Genomic DNA, 19,850 nt, shown 5'->3' with positions numbered 1-19,850 from the left:
AGCCCATCTTACTTACTGACAGCGTGGTAGAGGAAAGAGTTTTGTGACATAGTGACAGATGTTACAGGGGAGACTCTAGAGACTGAGAAACTCCCCAAACTATTCTGTGGGTTCAGCTTTGAGAGAATGAGTTGACTGAGAGAAAGTGAGAGAGAGATCTGCCTGTCTCTTCCCACACTTCAAATAGTTCACTCTGTGATAACGGATAATGGTTGGAGAGAGGGAAAAATAGTCTAAATGACATTAATCCCATAGAGACCCAAGCCCGCGGGTTAATGGCCTTTCTCTCTAATAAGAGGGTTGCGTCATCCCAGACAGAAGTCATGTCCAGTAGAAGGGAGAGGCCACGACAACAAGGTCGCTTTCCTCTATTGCTGCTCCTATTAACACCTCCCTTCCTCGTTAGTCATGACACAAAATTTACTGCATGTCTCTCTGAAAACCCAGTCTATTCCTTCTCTTGGCCCTTTTTTTCTATCTTTCAGAGAGAGAGAGAGAGAGAAAGAGAGAGAGAGAGAGATGTACACCACCCTCTTAAAAGAACATCCAACATCTTACACACACACAGTTGCATGAACGCACACACAATATAACACACACTCGCAAGCAGACACGCACACACACACACACAGCACACAAAATAAATAGACCTAAGATGCTGTCCATCTCTCTCAGAAGTACTTTATCTGCACAGCTACTGTTTTGAAGAGAACAGCAGTGTGTCGTATGTAACCCTTGTGTGCGCTCCCATGCACGTCACAGAAGTCCATTTCATCTTACAAGGGCATGATTTCCTAATAGCACAAAATAGCAGAGAGTGCCAGGGTTGTAATTCACATCTGTTGTGACATGTTTGCTATCGCTCAATCACTTGCCTGCAATACGTTCATTGATATTGTTGCATACCATCTACATTATAAGATATATCTCATGTATTATATTCTAAGACATGCACTTCACCTGTACAATACCACACTTCATGGGCATAATATAATTAACAAAGTGTTATCAAATGTGAAAATGTTATATGAACATGTTATATATAATTCAGACTAGGGTGCTACAGGCAGTGAGTCAAGAATCGGTCTCTCGGGGAGCCGTGAGCTTTCTCCTACAGTAGATGTGATGGGAGCAATGCTGATATTATAGACTAGGTATGGCAGGTTCTCATTTACCTCAGTCAAAAAGCTAGAGATTTACTTCACCTTGGGCAGAGCTGTCTTCACACCTGCTTCAACAGCTGAGATCACACCACAGTTAGCCCACAGCTACCTTGACCTGACTCTAGAACAGGGTCAGCAGTATCTTACTTGTGACTATGCATGTAAAAAATAATACAGTGGGAAACATGAAACAACAGCCAAGCACAGTTCTAGTTGATGTACTGTATAGCTTTAAATTGAGACACATCCCAACATATGCTTTTGGTAAAAGATTGAGGAACTTCAGATTAAACTGGGGCCTTGACTCCTATTCTCAGTGTCCTCCACTAATTGTGCCTGTATGCAGAGCTGGGCGGCCCTATACCTTCACTACGCAAGTTGCGTAGGGCTCGTCAAATTACGCAAGGGCCCCGCCTCCCCCTTTGTCAAAGCGGGTGTCAATGTTTACAACTTCGATGAGAGGATGAAGTGGAACTATCCTTCTGGTCACGAAAAGAGAGAAAAAACACCATGAGAGTGAGTTGCGGGAACAGCAATCAGGTTAACTTGCGTTCTCTCTTCTCCAAGTTTGATGTCAGCAAATAACAGTAATGTTAAGATGATGTGCTAGCTTGTAGTGCGTCTCTCTCTAGTCTGTCTGTCTTTCTAACCTAGCTGGGCAGTGCATCTCTTGGTCTGTCTATGTCTTGCTTGCTTGCCAGCCACTTCCAGGGCTGTGTTCGGTGACTTTGTGCCTGACAAAAGTGAGAGTGAAATTAAACTATTTATTACGTTTGATAAACGCCAACGGGCAATGGTGTTTATAAACTGCATCTCGGGAAAGATAACCGCATTGCGGGTGAACATGCGTTCATATGCACATGCATGAAATGAAACAACAACCCCTATGTGGACCTGTCCAGACAATATATGGCCGTGATGGCATTACTCACAGGTGCACATGATTTTAAAACAAGACAAAAATAATCTAGCATCAGATACAAGCAACTCAGACCCTAACAGAACAGTTGCTGCTCCACCAAATGACCAAGCAGATTAGCCCCCAGTCTTAATGGACTTTCGAGGACTGAGTTAGTGCGCAGAGGTCCATTCAAACCAAAACTGGATTTTTCTTACCCTAAAGACAAGTCTAGAAGAGGTTTCCATTCAGGATTATTACAGAGACAGCTGTCAAATAGGGAAACGATTACCAGGAGCTGGCTTTCATACTCAATCAAAAACAACACAGTGTATTGTTTTTGCTGTAAACTCTTTTCTACAAAAGACTACAAAACAATAAAGGAAGGCGTGAATGACTGGTCAAATATCAACGCCATTCTGAAACACCATGGGGATAGTCCTGAACACACAGACAATATGATTAAGTGGAGAGAACTTGATCTGCACCTAAGTCGGGGACAGACTCTTGACCAGATACAAATTACAATTTTGGAGGCTGAAAGAAAGAGATGGCGGGATGTCCTTACACGTTTAATAAGTATCTCTGGCTGAAAGAAACCTAGCATTCAGGGGTCCATCAGACAAACTCTTCTTACCAGATAATGGAAACTTCCTAAAAGAGGTTAAATTACTGGCAAAATTTGACCCCGTTATGGAAAATCATCTCGGCAAAATTAAAGATGGAGAGACACATGCTCATTACTTTGGGAAGTGCACACAGAATGAGCTGATACAGATTGTGAGTGACACGATTCTGGAAGCAATAGTGACTCAAGTAAGAGACTCAAAGTAATTCTCCATTATCTTGGACTGTACACCTGACATTATTCACCAGGAGCAAATGTCCATTATTCCGAGAAGTGTGGCTTTAAAGGGAAAGCCAGAGATCAAGGAGTGCTTTGTGAATGCTGAGGTTACAACAGGCTTGAATCTGTCCACTGTCATTTTAGATAAGCTGAACGAGCTGAAGATTCCATTTGAAGATTGCAGAGGGCAAGCTTATGATAATGTGCCAACATGAAGGGCAAGCACCAAGGAGTACAAGCCAGACTGCTCCAAAAAAGTCCCAGAGCCGTGTTCGTCCCATGAGGAGCACATACTCTAAACCTTGTCATTGCAGATGCTGCCAAATCTTCAAAATATGCAGTTGGGTTTTTTGGGCATTTGCAAAAGCTCTTCACCTTCTTTTCAGCTGGCACACAAATATGGAATGTTTTGAAGAAACACGTGAACATAACTGTAAAGTCAGGGAGTGACACAAGATGGGAGAGTAGGCTGCAAAGTGTTCATTCAACAGGTATCAGGCTTCTGAGGTTCAGGAGGCATTACAAGCCAGACTGACGATCAATGATCCCTGTGACCAAAGTGGAGTTACAAGCACTTTCAGAGGAAGTTGAGTCCTACCGCTTCTTAATTTGCTGTGTCGTATGGTGTGAGATACTGAAAATGACAAACAAGGTGAACAAGCTTCTCCAATCTGCCTCAATGCAGTTGGATATTGCAGTGAATTTAATCTCAAATACAAAGGCCTCCCAGACAAAAGCCAAAAGCATTAATGTGGAGGCTGAGGAACAGCAAGAGGGATGTCAGCTATGAGGCTCCTGATGCACCAGTGACTGATGCACTGAAAAACCTTGAAATTAACTACTTCAACATTGTGGTCGACTCTGTTGTGACATCCATGGATGAGAGATTTGAAACACTCAACCAGGTAAAAACCAAATATGGAGTGCTGCTGACCTTCAGCACTGCCTCTCAGATGTCCAGTGAATCTTTAAAGGCTCATTGCATGGAAGTTGAAAACACTCTAACCTTCAGAGATGACTGTGACCTCAGCGGAATGGATCTGGCACACGAGATTCAGAATTTACCTGATCTGCCATCAGATAAGATGACTGCCTTTGAGCTGCTTTCCTTTCTCCGTGAGAAAAACCTCGAGGAACTATCCTAAGCTTTGGACTGCCCTAAGAGCAGACAGTCTACCAGTGACAGTAGCATAAGCAGAGAGGAGCTTTTCAAAATGAAAATGCATCAAAATCTACCTGAGGTCTTCCATGTCAGAAGAACATTTGAGTGGTCTGGCCATCATGAGTATAAATCATGACGTGGGGAAACACATGTCCTATGATGACATCATTGACGATTTTGCCTCAAGAAAGTGCAGAAGAGGACTATTTTGAAGGTACGATTTTAAACATTCAAATGTTTACACACTTAGTAACATTTAAGATTGCATGGCAGAAGTGTGTTTGTGTAAATGACTGCTTAACTAACTATGTGACATACTTTCTCAATTTCTTCCAGACATTCCAGATAGACTGGTGCCCATACTGATGCTGAACATGCCCAGGCTGTAGAGGGAACTAAAGTAAATCACACAGCTGTATATGTTTTATTTTAATATTTTGAGACATACTGTATAGATGCAGCCATAGCCTATAGGCTTATGTTTACATTGTATAGCCAAAGCGAGTCACACAGCTGTATATGTTTAAAAAATGTATATTTTAAGACATATAGCTGCAGCCATTGCTTATATGCTTATGTTTACATTGTATAGACAAAGCTAATTGTATAATATTGTGAGGACTGGACTAATTACCAGGCAGCAGAGCCGCAGCAGAGCCAAAAATCAGTGTTATATTTTGTTTATTTCTACAATGTCTAATATGTTAATGTTAATATTCACTTATCTTAAGATTCAATTGAAAATATTATATTCAATAAATATTGTTTGTTTATACCTCTGTTCTGTTCTGTATAGGTCTACTTATTCTTAGACCGACAGATGGAGCAAACTGTTTTAAAGGAGGGAGGATTGTAGTGGGAGCACTGAGGTGTCAGGTGTGACTGTGGCAATGGCAAATGGTTTACATGGCTCACGTGTCAGGTAGGAGGGGCCCTTAGCAGATTTTCGCTTAGGGCTCTAGGGAGGTCAGGACCGGCTCTGCCTGTATGCCCGTTCCTAGGCTAGGGAAACAGAGGCATCAGTCACTCTTGAGAGGTGGCGGACAGGCCTATGACAGCTTCATCACTGACATGTTCATCTCAGCGTAAACCAAACACATTGGAGCGGAAGCTGCCACCTATGGCTTATAAAGGGGGCTTCCTTCCGCAGTGGCCAGCCCCACATTTCTCAATGCACTAGCCACCAAACAGCTGAGCATGCTTCTTCCTATCCTAATCTACAACAACAAACATCCACTATTCATCACCCTCAATCTTAACACCTTCTGGTGGGTCTCACGAAGCAGGGACAATGTTAATGTATTGAGCCGGCTGTGGCAAAGATGATGAAGGGATAGTGTACAGTCTAGATGGATGACTCCGCCTCTCTCAGTGGCTGTGTGGAGTCACTCTCCCATAACCCCCATCTAAGCTCTGCCATGGAGCAGAGAGCCACAGGGCTGAGGCCTGTCACAACCAGACAGTGGTGTAAAGTACTCAAGTAAAAATACTTTAAAGTACTACTTAAGTAGTTTTTTGGGGGTACTCATTACATGTTAAATGCTTAACTGGGCAGGGAAATGGTCCAATTCACACACTTCAAGAGAACATCCCTGGTCATCTCTACTGCCTATGATCTGACGGACTCACGAAACACATGCTTCATTTGTAAATTAGGTCTCGGTGTTGGAGGGTGCCCCTGGCTATCCTAAAAATAATAATAATAAATGGTTTGCTTAATATAAGGAATGTGAATTATTTTTACTTAAGTATATTTTAGCAATTCAATTTACTTTGGCACTTAAGTACATTTAAAACCAAATGTTTTTTTACTTATACTCAAGTAGTATTTTACTAGGTGACTTTTACTTTTAATTGAGTCATTTTCTATTAATGTATCTTTACTTTTACTCAAGTATTACAATTGGGTACTTTTCCACCACTGCACACAGTTTCTCTCTGATACATTTGACACCGTATATAAGCATGGAGGGCACAGAAAGGGAGAGAGTATGGGGGAAGAATGACAAAAGAGAGAGATGGGAGTGAAAGGTGAAGAGGTAGACAGAGAAAGAAAGAAACAGAGAGAGAGGTTGAAAGAGTGCTGACCGAGGATGGGAAGTATTGATAGCCTAAAGTTGCACTCGGTGAGAGTACCCTGGCAAGCACACTGAGCGGGTTGTTCCTTGTCATGACAGGAGAGGAAAGCAGTGTAACAGACTGCCCCAAAGGCAGGGCCCTCAGTCAGTCCAACTGTGTAGCAGAGCACTGCACTTATTAAGCATTTGGTGAGTGTGTCTCTCTTTGTGATACTGTGGGGGTTCCATTAAGGGTGCATTGCCCATCTGTGAAGTTTAAACAACAGCCATTTCACAAGAGAGTAGGATGGGTGTGTCTACGGGGCCCAGACGGCTCGCTGACACACCAACCATTTAACCTACTTTTGAATCAGCTCAACACACGGATATCAACATGTCTTACAGTAATAACCATTGAGAAATAATACCCTCTTATCAACCCAGTTTGCTCATCAGGACAGTCTTAATGGGTTTTGGCTGACAGAGACAGCTCTCTATGCCAATAAGAAAGGGTGAAGTGGGGTAAAGAGAAAAGAAAGGAGCCCTGTGCGAGAACCAGGCCCCCACCGCATGCACAGCTCAAATGGATCTTAAATGCTAAAAATAACAGCAGCAAAATGCTCTGCACTCATAATCAGAGCCTACGCATGAACATAGGGCTTTGCTAAACTGCTGAGAGGCAAAAGGCCAAAGACACAAGATGGCCATTCACTTCCTCAGATGACTCACATAATGTATATGAACACACAACCAAATGTGTTTATGCACCTACAAGCACTGGCACACACACACACACACACACACACATGCTTACGCGCAGGCACACACACATTCAATTAATGGAATACATTTTTATTCAAGAAAACAGCAATTGAATCTGTATGATTAAAATTAGTTAGTGTAAATAATTGGCAGAAAGCTCATTTAACGATGATTCTCAATAGCTCAAGGTATGTTATTGCACATAAAAACGTGGTGTCCAGGGAAGATCATGATAGGGAAACAGGGAGAATGGGAATACAGAATTAAAATATGAGACAACACAACGGAAATGGGGAAACAGAAGGATAGGAGAGCCATCCTCCAGAAGACTGCCATGGCAGCACATATACGCCGCTACAGTGGCAAGAAAATGTATGTGAACCCTTTGGAATTACTGTACCTGGATTTCTGCATAAATTGCTCATCAAATTTGATCTGATCTTCGTCTAAGTCACAACAATATACAAACATGGTGTGCTTAAACTAATAACACATCAATTATTGTATTTTTTTTGTCTGTATTGAATACATAATTTAAACATTCACGTTGTAGGTTGGAAAAGTTATGTGAACCCCTAGGCTAATGAACCCCTAGACTTCTCCAAAAGCTAACTGAAGTCATGAGTCAGCTAACCTGGAGTCCAATCAATGAGACGAGATTGGAGATGTTGGTTAGAGCTGACTTGCTATATCAAAAAAACTCACAAAATTTGAGTTTGCTATTCACAAGAAGCATTGCCTGATGTGAACCATGCCCCGAACAAAAGAGATCTCAGAAGACCTATTATTAAGAATTGTTGACTTGCATAAAGCTGCAAAGGGTTACAAAAGTATCTCTAAAAGCCTTGATGTTCATCAGTCCACGGAAAGACAAATTGCCTATAAATGAGCACAGTGCAGAATGCTCAATGTGGTTCTGTGGACAGAATAAACTACAGTTGAGTTGTTTGGAAAGGACTCACAACACTATGTGTGGAGACAAAAAGGCACTGCACACCAATATCAAAACCTAATCCCAACTATAAAGTATGGTGGAGGGGGCATCATGGTTTGGGGCTGCTTTGCTGCCTCAGGGCCTGGACTGATATCATCGACAGAAAAATGAATTCCCAAGTTTATCAAGACATTTTGCAGGATAATGTAAGGCTATCTTTCCACCAATTCAAGCTCAACAGAAGTTTGGTGATGCAACAGGACAACAACACAAAACACAGAAGTAAATCAACAACAGAAGAAAATATGCCTTCTGGAGTGGCCCAGTCAAGAGTCCTGACCTCAACCCGATTGAGATGCTGTAATAGCACAAGTTAGCAGTTCACACCAGACATCCGAAGAATATTGCTGAACTGAAACAGTTTTGTAAAGAGGAATGGTCCAAAATTCCTCCTGACCGTTGTGCAGGTCTGATCTGGAACTACAGGAAGAATTTAGATAAGGTCATTGCTGTCAAAGGAGGGTCAACCAGTTATTAAATACAAGGGTTCACATACCTTTTCCACCCTGCACTGTGAATGTTTACATGGTGTGTTCAGTAAAGACATAAAACATATAATTGTTTGTGTGTTATTAGTTTAAGCAGACTGTGTGTCTATTGTTGTGACCAAGATGAAGATCAGATCAAATTTTATGACCCATTTATGCAGAAATCCAGGAATTTCCAAAGGGTTCACATACCTTTTCTTGCCACTGTCATCAGTGATCATTCAAATGTGCACACTTACTCTCTCGTGCACCATGCCAAAACATTCCATGCACACTCCCAGACACGCACACCAACACTATGGGAAATTGAAAACAAAGTAGAGCAAGCTCAGCACTGAAGCAATTACTCCAGTCAGGTGATATTTTACTCAGTGATGGAATCAAATGAAACAGAATTGAATCATAAATGGACCTTGAGGGACATACTGAATCAATGCAGAGCATAGATGAACTTGCCTTTGACTTGAATCAGTGAAATCATGTTTTAAGATAAATAATGACGGCTAGTGTCCCATGACAGACAGGCCAGGCTGCTTGTTGTTTAAGGCCCGCATTTACCTGCTTGGTTCCGCATAGCCGTTACAGATTAATAGGCTACAAACCACAGCACCAGCTACTGACCGTGACTAGAATCAAAACACTGACATTTGCTTGCTCACTGATGTTAAACAGTTTGCAGCCAACTTACAAGAGGATATAGAAAGGTGTAGGAATTGTAAAAGTGAAGGTGAGGTATATTTTAAATCAATTTGTATGAATGCATATTGAACATACAGTATTTAAATAATGTATATGCTACATTTCTAGGAATATTGATAGGCCTAGTAGATCATCTGTACATTAAATTCCCTGGATGTCTTGTTCATTCATAAGAATGATTGAATTGCAGGAAGAGGAGAACGTCAGATAAAATATAAAATATCTGCAAAATAACACAATGGATATGTTATACTGACCATTTACCATTTACAGCTTTGACATTTACTGATATGCTGATATTGAAGACATGGGGATATGTTTGACCACAGCTTTGACATTTACTGATATGCTGATATTGAAGACATGGGGATATGTTTGACCACAGCTTTGACATTTACTGATATGCTGATATTGAAGACATGGGGATATGTTTGACCACAGCTTTGACATTTACTGATATGCTGATATTGAAGACATGGGGATATGTTTGACCACAGCTTTGACATTTACTGATATGCTGATATTGAAGACATGGGGATATGTTTGACCACAGCTTTGACATTTACTGATATGCTGATATTGAAGACATGGGGATATGTTTGACCACAGCTTTGACATTTACTGATATGCTGATATTGAAGACATAGCTCCTAAGGAAAGCCTCCATTCTAAACATTCTGATAAACCTATACAATCTCTTTAAGAGCCTGATAGAGATATTATACTGTATCTACTACCGTATTTAAACTAGGAAGATGGGCTGCTCAAACAAATCACAATAAGTACTGCACCAGAAACAGCAGCATTTTATTATTCATAATGCCTATGGTAGATAATAGGGCAATACCTCATAATTATCACCCTTACTTCTGTGTAGGCAATGGGACATGCTTTTTCAGCATTTGAAGTGGAGTTCAAACAGTGCTTCTGATGTCCAAGAAAAATACAAGGTAGGCTACAGTATGGTTGCTCCAGAAATTAACATTCCAGGAATGATAGACAAATTGTTTCTTTCTGCAACCTCGAAAAGTGGCAATTACTAATGTTAGCCTATAATACAATCACTAGGCTGGGGCATTGCATCATTTCTGCATACTGTCATCAGTAAGGATGAACACTTCTTTGTTGTCCCTGTTCGGAGTAAAGTGGCAATCCATCTCTGGAGGACAAGTGGAGCTGGGGTCTGCAATCCAAAACATATTAACTGATCTCACATCTCGCAGCCATAGACATGCGGGGAACCTCATCTAATCAGGCCTGCTTACAACGGAATTCATTATCAAAAGCCCCTCTGATAAAAAGGATACATCTCTAGCATTCAGCCGCTTTGTACTCCATCATCTTTGGGAGCAATGGGATTGCTAGACATGTTACTGGGCAGAGGAAGGTAGTTGCTGTGTTCAGTTAAGGCTACCCTGGGTTGCCCTGCTTTAAAGAAGCAATGGAGCATCTCCTGGTGAAACATCTTTAGAAAACACCTTGTCAGCTCTCAGACAATTGAGATGTTACACTGTGTCATATTGTCTTGCTTATATCCATATCTCTTCTATCCGATTTATAAACCATAAGCCATTTTTCAGTGTTTATTTTTTGTTGTCATAGGGCATCGCCAATTATTCAAATGTTCCTCTACTTATTGAACATGTTTCCTTTTCTGCACATTCATATGTAAAAGGCTCTTCCCTCCTTAGGACATTTCAGCAGGATAAATCAATGTGACTTGAAGCTTTATTGAGACAGCTTCAGAGAGGAATTCAATCTAATGGCACTGCAGGAGAGTGTATTTCTGCATGCTGTTAGAGATGCAGGGTCAGAAGTATTCAAATAGATTGAAATGCAAATTCAAATCAGCTTAATGAGAACCCCTGCTTGACTATTCATAATAAATCATTTGATTTGGCCATTGTTACTGTCACAGGGCAACCATTTTCAAGACTTGGTGATTGAGCAAGCCTTAATACAATATTTTAATGGAAGCACTCCTTGAGCTAGGCCTATAACCAACTATCAATAATGATGAAGATCAAATTGTATTTGTCACATGCTTCAACAGCTGTAGACTAACAGTTAAATGCTTTCTTACGGGTTATTTTCCAACAATGCAGAGTTTAAGATAGTGACATGAGGAAAAAATACAAAGTGAATAACGAATAACAATAACAAGTGAAAATAACATGGCTATATACAGGAAGTACCAGTACTAGTTAATTGAGGTACTGTAGCAATTTACATATTGGTAGGGATAAAGTGACTAGGCAACAGGATATATAATGGGCAGTAGCAGCAGCATGTGTGTGTGTGTGTGTGTGTGTGTGTGTGTGTGTGTGTGTGTGTGTGTGTGTGTGTGTGTGTGTGTGTGTGTGTGTGTGTGTGTGTGTGTGTGTGTGTGTGTGTGTGTGTGTGTGTGTGTGTGTGTGTGGCGTCAGTATGCATGTGTTCGCATGTTATTTGTGTGTGGGCATATGCAATGTGTGTAAGTGTGTGTGTTGGGGTGTCAGTGTAAGTGTGTGGGAGAGTGCAAAAAGGGAGACCAGTTAAGAATCACATCTTGTTTGTCTAACTAACTGATGAACGAGCTCAATGATAGATGAGACTGGAGCCATGTCTGATCACCCAGCTTTGATTCAGCATGTACTTTGATCTAATTCCCAAATCTCTTAGCATGTTAAAATTCCCAGCATGTCATATATTGGAAGGCAGTCTGGGAAGAATCTCAGCATTCTGACTTTGGCAATGGCTTTAACCATGCAATACTTCTTTAACATCTCCATCTTAACATTGCAATACAAGCTATTGCATTGATATTAAATACCAAGGACTAAAATAGTTCAGGTTATGATTCTAGGAACATACTGAACAATATGATGATTTGACCACCAAACTCCAAAAAGGGACATGTCCAGGAGATGCCCATAAATCCTCTTTGAGGTGGGGAGCAATCTGATTTCAAGGATGAGCCATTCATCTCAGATTTCACTAGTCTAGGGGTCGCAGCTGAGTCACAACTAGATCACCCCATCCCCACCTTGTCGGCACACATTCAAGCTGGCACGCATACACAAGGTACAGTTGATGTCGGAAGTTTACATACACCTTAGCCAAATACATTTATACTAAGTTTTTCACAATTCCTGACATTTAATCCTAGTAAAAATCCCCTATTTTAGGTCAGTTAGGATCACCAGTTTATTTTAAGAATGTGTAATGTCAGAATAATAGTAAAGATGATTTATTTCAGATTTAATTTCTTTCATCACATTACCAGTGGGTCAGATGTTTCCATACAATCAATTAGTATTGAATAGCATTGCGTTTAAATTGTTTAACTTGGGTCAAATGTTTCGGGTAGCATTCCACAAGCTTCCCACAATAAGTTGGGTGAATTTTGGCCCAGTCCTCATGACAGAGCATTGCTCCGAGTCAGGTTTGTAGAACTCCTTGCTCAAACACGCTTTTTCAGTTCTGACCACACATTTTCTATAGGATTGAGGTCGGGGCTTTGTGATGGCCACTCCAATACCTTAACTTTGTGATCCTTAAGCCATTTTGCTCCAAATTTGGAAGTATGCTCGGGGTCATTGACCATTTGGAAGAACCATTTGCGACCAAGCTTTAACTTCCTGACTGATGTCTTGAGATGTTGCTTCAATATATCAACATAATTTTCCTCCCTCATAATGCCATCTATTTTATGAAGTACACCAATCCCTGCTGTAGCAGAGCACCACCACAACATGATGCTGTCACCCCCGTGCTTCATGTTGGGATGGTGTTCTTGAGCTTGCAACCCTCCCCCTTTTTCCTCCAAACATAACGATGGTCATGGCCAAACAGTTATATTTTTGTTTCATCAGACCAGAGGACATTTCTCCAAAAAGTACGACATTTGCCCCCATATGCAGTTGCAGACCGTAGTCATTTTTTGTGTCGCGGTTTTGAAGCAGTGGCTTCTACCTTGCTGAGCGGCCTTTCAGGTTATGTCGATATAGGACTCGATTTACTGTGGATATGGATACTTTTGTACCTGTTTTCTTCAACATCTTCACAAGGTATTTTGCTGTTGTTCTGGGATTGATTTGCACTTTTCTCACCAAAGTACGTTCATCTCTAGGAGACAGAACGTGTCTCCTTCCTGAGCGGTTTGACGGCTGCGTGGTCCAATGGTGTTTATACTTGCGTACTATTGTTTGTACAGATGAATTTGGTAATGTCCGGCATTTGGAAATTGCTCCCAAGGATGAACCAGACTTGTGGAGGTCTCCAATTTTTCTTCTGAGGTCTTGGCTGATTTCTTTTGACTTTCCCATGATGTCAAGCAAAGAGGCACTGAGTTTGAAGACAGGCCTTGAAATACATCCACAGGTAGACCTCCATTTGACTCAAGTTATGTCAATTATCCTATCGGAAGCTTCTAAAGCCATAACATAATTTTCTGGAATTTACCAAGCTGTTTAAAGGCACAGTCAACCTTGTGTATGTAAACTTCTGACCCACTGGAATTGTGATACAGTGAATTATAAGTGAAATAATCTGTCTCAAAACAGTTTTTGGAAAAATGACTTGTGTCATGCACAAAGTAGATGTCCTACCCGACTTGCCAAAACTATAGTTTGTTAACAAGAAATGTGTGGAGTGGTTGAAAAACTAGGTTTAATGACTCCAACCTAAGTGTATGTAAACTTCCGACTTTAACTCTATACTGTTATACACTTTTATTAAATCTGACCTAAAATCAGACGGACAACACATAAGTTAATGTCAGTTGATGATAAGGTTAATGTTTACTCTTCCTGTACTGTAGCTGGATCTGTGGATCAGTATATTGAATTGCCTGAAGACTCATGAGGAGGAATATGCCCACCAAAAATGGGAATGGGCACCCCTTCCTCTTAGACTAGAGGCACGAGAGGATTGAAGAGATCCTAATAAATCTTGTTTATAGCACCCATCAGATCATAAAGGGCTCTGATTCCACTTTGGACTGTCAAATCCATAGAATAAAGAAGCAATAAATTACGTCTGTGAAACACAGGCTAATATGGTGTGTTTTACTTGAAAAACAACACACGTTTGATGGGTAGACCTATTGTATGTTATAGAATCTATTGAGTGACAACGTCTCAATGAACACAGTCTTATACAGTACAAACCACTGTATATCAATACAATCCCAACTACAGTGATGCTTGTAACCGCATCATGGGTGTGACTGATAGGTGTGCAATTCTTTTGTGCTGCTCCTCCAAAGTGATAAGAAATTCATCTGAATTAAAGTTGGCTTAGGTGAAATGCAATCTAGCAGAGTGCCGGCAAGTGATGCCAAAGCATGGCGGCTTGACACCCTGATCCAATATTCAATGCCTAGGACAAAGTAACATCCCTTTCAAACTGCATTACTGCTGAAAGGCCACCTGAACATACACTCTCTCCATGGAAGAGGTCATCCGGGCCGACAAGTGGACAAGTAATCCTTAGCAAATATACACTTACACACCTTCTAGTCGAGTCATTAGAAACATGTGTTGTCTTTCTGGGGGTAGAACATCCTTCTAGTACCGAAAAATAACCAGATAAAGACTTGTGTAGGAACTGAACTGACCTTTTTTGTTGATAGTATTCATAGTTTTAAGTATATTCGCGTTCAGAATGTATTGCGTGGAGTGGAAGTTATCAGTGTAAGCGCCTTCCATTTAAATGAATGAATGTGTGATAAGATAGGCACTACATTAATTAGGGTAATTCAGTATATACAAAAAGCACATCTAAATATTAAGGAAAAGATGCACTTTTGAAATTGTGAACAGTGTGTGGGAGGATGGAAGATTTTTATTTTATGAGGCAATTCAGTTAAGAACAAATTCTTGTTTTCAATGACAGCCTAGGAACAGTGGGTTAACTGCCTGTTCAGGAGCAGAAAGACAGATTTTGTACCTTGTCAGCTCAGGGATTTGAACTTGCAACCTTTCGGTTACAAGTCCGATGCTCTAACCACTAGGCTACCCTGCCTCGCCAGGGTATAGGGCGAAGGGCAAGTGAGATTACAGTTGGCTGCTGCAGCATACTGGAGAAGTTATTTTCCTTGGGATATCCATCACTGGGGCATAACGGTTTTCGGGAGCTCAAGAAATGGCTTTCTTAAAATGGTTAATTAATAAATGAATGTTTAATAATACAACACCAGCAGTAGACAGGCAAGGGACTTGAGCGTACATTTATTGATAACTTGACACAGGCTCAGCTTTGTGTAGTTCAAGGATCAAAATAGACAATGTGATGGGGAAATGATATCTATCGTTGGACTAATGCTTATGATTGCCGTTGAGCACAATGGAATCAATGGAATAAATTCCATAACAACTGTGTCTCTATAACATCGGTCAACACTAATATATACTGGTTGACATCTGCTGTCGAATTCCCATCGTACCGCTATATTTACAGCTGTAGCTATGCTGTCTGTGTAATTACTAGGAGTGTATATGTTATGGCAGAAGTGTATAAGTATGGCAGAAGGAAGAGTGCACATCAGAGAATGAAATGTAACACTTTTTGCAAAATGATTTACTCTTGCAGAAGCGCAGACACTGAGATGCTCCAGCATTAACATAAGGCCTGCAGTCATAGGTACAAAGTTGATTGATCACTGTAAGAAAATCCCTCTTGCACAAATCAATAGGCTATGGTGATCCAACGACCGGAGTCAAGGACAGCAGGGTGGATAGAACCTGGAGAGCATATCATTGCTGTTTACCGATTGATCCAGTCTTAGTACAGTAAATAGGCTAATCAACTGTGTTATACTGAACATGCATACTGGAGGCCTTGCTCATTGAAAGCTTGGCAAAGATAAGTCAATCCAATCCAGCCTTACTAATTCAACAAAATGTGAATTTATAGTCTTTAAATTTAGCAATCCCTTTAAATTCAGCTTGCCTACACAACTAAAAACACTTCTCCCTTTTTATTCCCTTCAAATCTCATTTAGATTTGCTCTACTGGAAGCCATTACCTATAAATGCAGTGATCAGACACATGAAAACGTACTTCCTGCTTAGGGGCAAAGTTGCAGAATATTACGCCATTCTAGTGCATTCATCATGACACATGGGATGGTTTTTTGTTTCTCCTGTATTCATTTAGCAGTGGCGCAACGCTGCTGCTAAATTGTTGCCACCACACGCAGGGGACATTTCGTGAAGGAAAACCCTTTCAGTGTAAACGACTAATATCAGACAAAGTTTGTAGAAAAGAAAATGGACCACTCTTTTATGCCTGCTACGTTAGGTTAGCTTAATGGCATCATGTGTTGAATTGCAGAAAATGTGCTTAAAAATTGCAGCATTTCTCTGAGCTCCATGAACAAAAAACCTGCTTATTGCTAATAGGACATCTGCCCTGTTCCTGGAGTGCCGTAGGTACAGCAGGATTTTGTTCCAACTAGGCAATCAACTGAGCTAATTGATCAGTTCAATGCCTAAATTCAACACATTTGGTTTTCCAAGTCGGTTAAATCAAAAACATGGACCAGTTTTGCCTACCCCTGGGCTATGGTCAAATATTTTTTTAATGTTTATGCATTTTAAAAAATAACTGGAGGGGGGGGCATGCCTCCGTAACCCCCCCCCCCCCCCCCCCTTCCTTTATGACCTTTGCCACCCCAGCAAAAAAATGATCTAGAGGAAACACTGCATTTCCCCCTATAGCTTTTAAAAGAGAATATGGAACCTGGCAAGAATGCTTACATTAAACTTCCCTGAAAACCAAACGATGCAGATGCCCCTCAATAGATCAATCCATTACACTGGATCATTAATTCCTGCAGCTTCTATCCTTCCACAGTGGGAGTTACCAGCCACAACCACAACAGCAGTATATTCATATTTTATCCAAAAAGAATGTTTCCCTTTGTGAATTTCATGTCGTAAAAACGTCTATAGAACACATGACCACACTATACACTATACAACAATTATTCTCAGGATTAAGCTTCTATTACACAGGCGTTTTGTGTCTTGATTAAAAAAGATACTCTAGATTTTTCCAAAACTCAGCAGGAATTAGAGATAGCTGTGACTTACATGTTTTTCGGTTCACATGGGTCCGTGTGGTGGTGGTGGCAGGCCTCTCCATGGAGTGCTTGTGCGTCCACATTTCTGTGGAGTCATGCAGCACGGTGGGGTTAAAAGGAGAGGGGCTAGAGGTGGTAAAAATGGCAACTGGCGCAGCGGTGGTTGTGGTAATAACAGGGCCTTGTGGTCCTCTGCCCCCAGAGTTGCCTTGGCGTTGTGTGGTGCTGCGAGTTGTAACTTGGCTGCCTGATGCATCACCCACCTTGGCAGAAGTGGTGGTGCCACTGGGGTGGTATGCGACAACAGTTCGAGTTCTGCCCATCACCGCTGTGACAGTGGTTGAGGTGGGGTTTGCCATGGTAGTAGTGGTAGTGTCTGAGTTCTTGGGGAAGGTGCTGGGCTTGGAGAGATGGGGGGGAAACATGGGGTCCTGTCCTATACCCTTAGCGTCCACCAGATCTGTAGGCACATAGTCCCTAACAGAGCCCACCACAATCCATTTGAGCAGCATCAGGCTTAGACCCAAGCCAATGAAGCCTATGAGCAGAGGGACCACACATAGCCATGTCTGCTGGCGGGGCCACACGATACAGCCTCCACAGCGCAGGGGCCCTGGCTCTTGGCCTTGGGCCTGCTCTCGCTCCCTACTCCCCTCTGGACACTCCTCCAGGATCACCACCCCGGATGTGACTGCTCTGGAGCTCTCGCTCATCCTGCGCACGGCTTAGCAAGGGTTAATCTTGGGGCCAGGTGCATGACAGGCATGGGAAGCACGAGCCAGAATGGCAGCCGGCAATGCCGGACATCGAGAAAGAAACACACACAATGAGATGGTCACAAACACATACATACACAGAAACGTACAGACAAACACTCAGACAAACTCAGAGACACACAACAGAGGTGAAACAATCTGATGTAGATGCGGAATGATCTTTTGTCCAGTTTGAGTCCTGTCCAAAAGCAACCCAGACATCCAACTCCAAGGACAATCCAAAAAGAATTGATGAAGAGGAGAATAGAAAGGAGACAGTGAGGGACAAACAGCTGTAAATCCGTCTGTTAAGACACCTTGTCGCAGCACCTGCACACTGATCAAACCCAAACCTCTCTATTTCGCACCCTTTCTCTTTTCCACCGTCAATATTCCAAGATGGGGCGTTTTTGTTATGGATGCTGTTGAGAAAAACTTGCAGGGGTGGTTCTGATTCCCGCCTCTCAGCAGGCAAGGCAGATATGATCCTGGGTTTCTCTCGCCTTAGCTGAGTCAGCTAGCCAGCCCCAGAAACCTGTCCCTCCCATCAGAGAGAAGAGAGATCAGCCATGGGTGTGTCGTTGCTCCCTCTCCAGACCCCGCTGTCTACAACATCCCCCCTCACAAGGGATTCTCCTTTTATGTTTTGGAGAAAATCCAAGCCCACTCCCAGCACTCAGTTGCTTGCTATTCTCCAGTGGGGAAAAATACAAAATCAATTGATGGCAACAAGAAGAAAAAATAACCCTGGAGCTTAGAGAAAAGGAGGGGTGGGTGGTGGAGGTAGAAGAGAAGGGTGGATAAATCTGTCGTTTGCAATGCTTTATCCCGTTCCTCAGGTTCCCCAAGCTGTCCACTCAGCGCCCTGCTGTCTCTGTGCGCTGCCTGTTAATGCAGCAGAGACCTAGAAACCTGCCCTTATCCGCCAGCTACATTCCCGTACTGAGAGAAAGAAGAAGAGAGAGAAAAGATAAGGATCCTCTCAGAAAAAGACAGTAAAGGATATATAGAAAGATAGAGGGAGCAGTTGAAAATCACCCAGTACAGCTCTTCTCCCGGCTCCTCTACCTCAGGTCCCTCTATGAGGAATTGCAGCCCTCTAGTCAATGTTGTGATTTGTTGCAGTTTTGGCTGGTTTCTGTCCCATTAGGGACTGCTACCGGATGATTAGAGATCTCCACCGCGGACGCTGCAGCTTTACAGCCTGACACTCCTGTGGTTTTAGACGATGATGCTGATCTAGCAGATCAGATGGCTTGGTATTCTAGTCAGGTAGACAGCTGCTATCCTGTGCTGCTGCTGCCGATGCTGAGAGAGAGCGAATGCAAACGAGAGAAAAAAAAAAGCATAGACGCACAGTGCACACTGGAAGAGGGAGAGAGAGACAGAGAGGGAGGAGGAGTGAAAGAGAGAGACGAGGTTGCACCTGCTAGCTCCACCAGCACTGGGGAGATTTTCTCTCTCTCCTAACATACACAGAGAGAGAGAGAGAGAGAGAGATGAAAGAGAGAGAGTGAGAGAGCGCAATGAAGAATGCATGCACAAAATAGGGAGTGGAAGAGTGCAGAGAGATTGAGAGAGAGCCTGATCCTAGGCAAATCTCTGCAGTATTAGCAGAGGCAGTTACAGAACAGGCTGCATCTTAGCATTAGCAACACCGGCAGAGCAGAGTCACAAGGAACTGTCACTCACTCACATGGTGCCTCCCAGTTATGTATCTGGAACAGAGAGAGAGGAGGAGGGAAGGATGAGGCTGAGATGGTAAGAGAAGGAGGACAAGATAAAAGGAAGAGGGGTAAAATCTAACTCAAGAGAAAAACATTGAAGTGGAAAGGGTTGTGACATGAATGAAAAAATGTAACATTCATCAGTGTTTAACAGGGAAATGGTGGTTTGGGGAATTGACCAGAAGCTCTGACAGCTAGGCCCATATTGTCAAGCTGTAAACCCTGTCTGT

The 19,850-nt window shown here is 42.1% G+C and overlaps 1 protein-coding gene across 2 annotated transcripts in view; it reads right to left on the bottom strand.

Moving 5' to 3' along the window:
- LOC135511616 (pro-neuregulin-3, membrane-bound isoform-like) overlaps nt 1-19,304 on the bottom strand; it is a 528,889-nt gene extending 509,585 nt beyond the window's left edge. For both annotated transcript variants that reach the window (XM_064933101.1, XM_064933102.1), the window contains exon 1: nt 17,149-19,304. In XM_064933101.1, coding sequence (XP_064789173.1) covers nt 17,149-17,851 — 703 coding nt within the window. In that variant the 5' untranslated portion in view covers nt 17,852-19,304. The remainder of the gene's footprint in view (nt 1-17,148) is intronic.
- Between the last annotated feature and the right edge of the window lie 546 nt (nt 19,305-19,850).

Source organism: Oncorhynchus masou, chromosome 24, assembly GCF_036934945.1.
Source record: "Oncorhynchus masou masou isolate Uvic2021 chromosome 24, UVic_Omas_1.1, whole genome shotgun sequence".
Taxonomy (NCBI): Eukaryota; Metazoa; Chordata; class Actinopteri; order Salmoniformes; family Salmonidae; genus Oncorhynchus; species Oncorhynchus masou.
The sequence above is the reverse complement of the archived record's forward strand: the minus strand, read 5'-3'. Positions and strand labels throughout refer to the sequence as shown.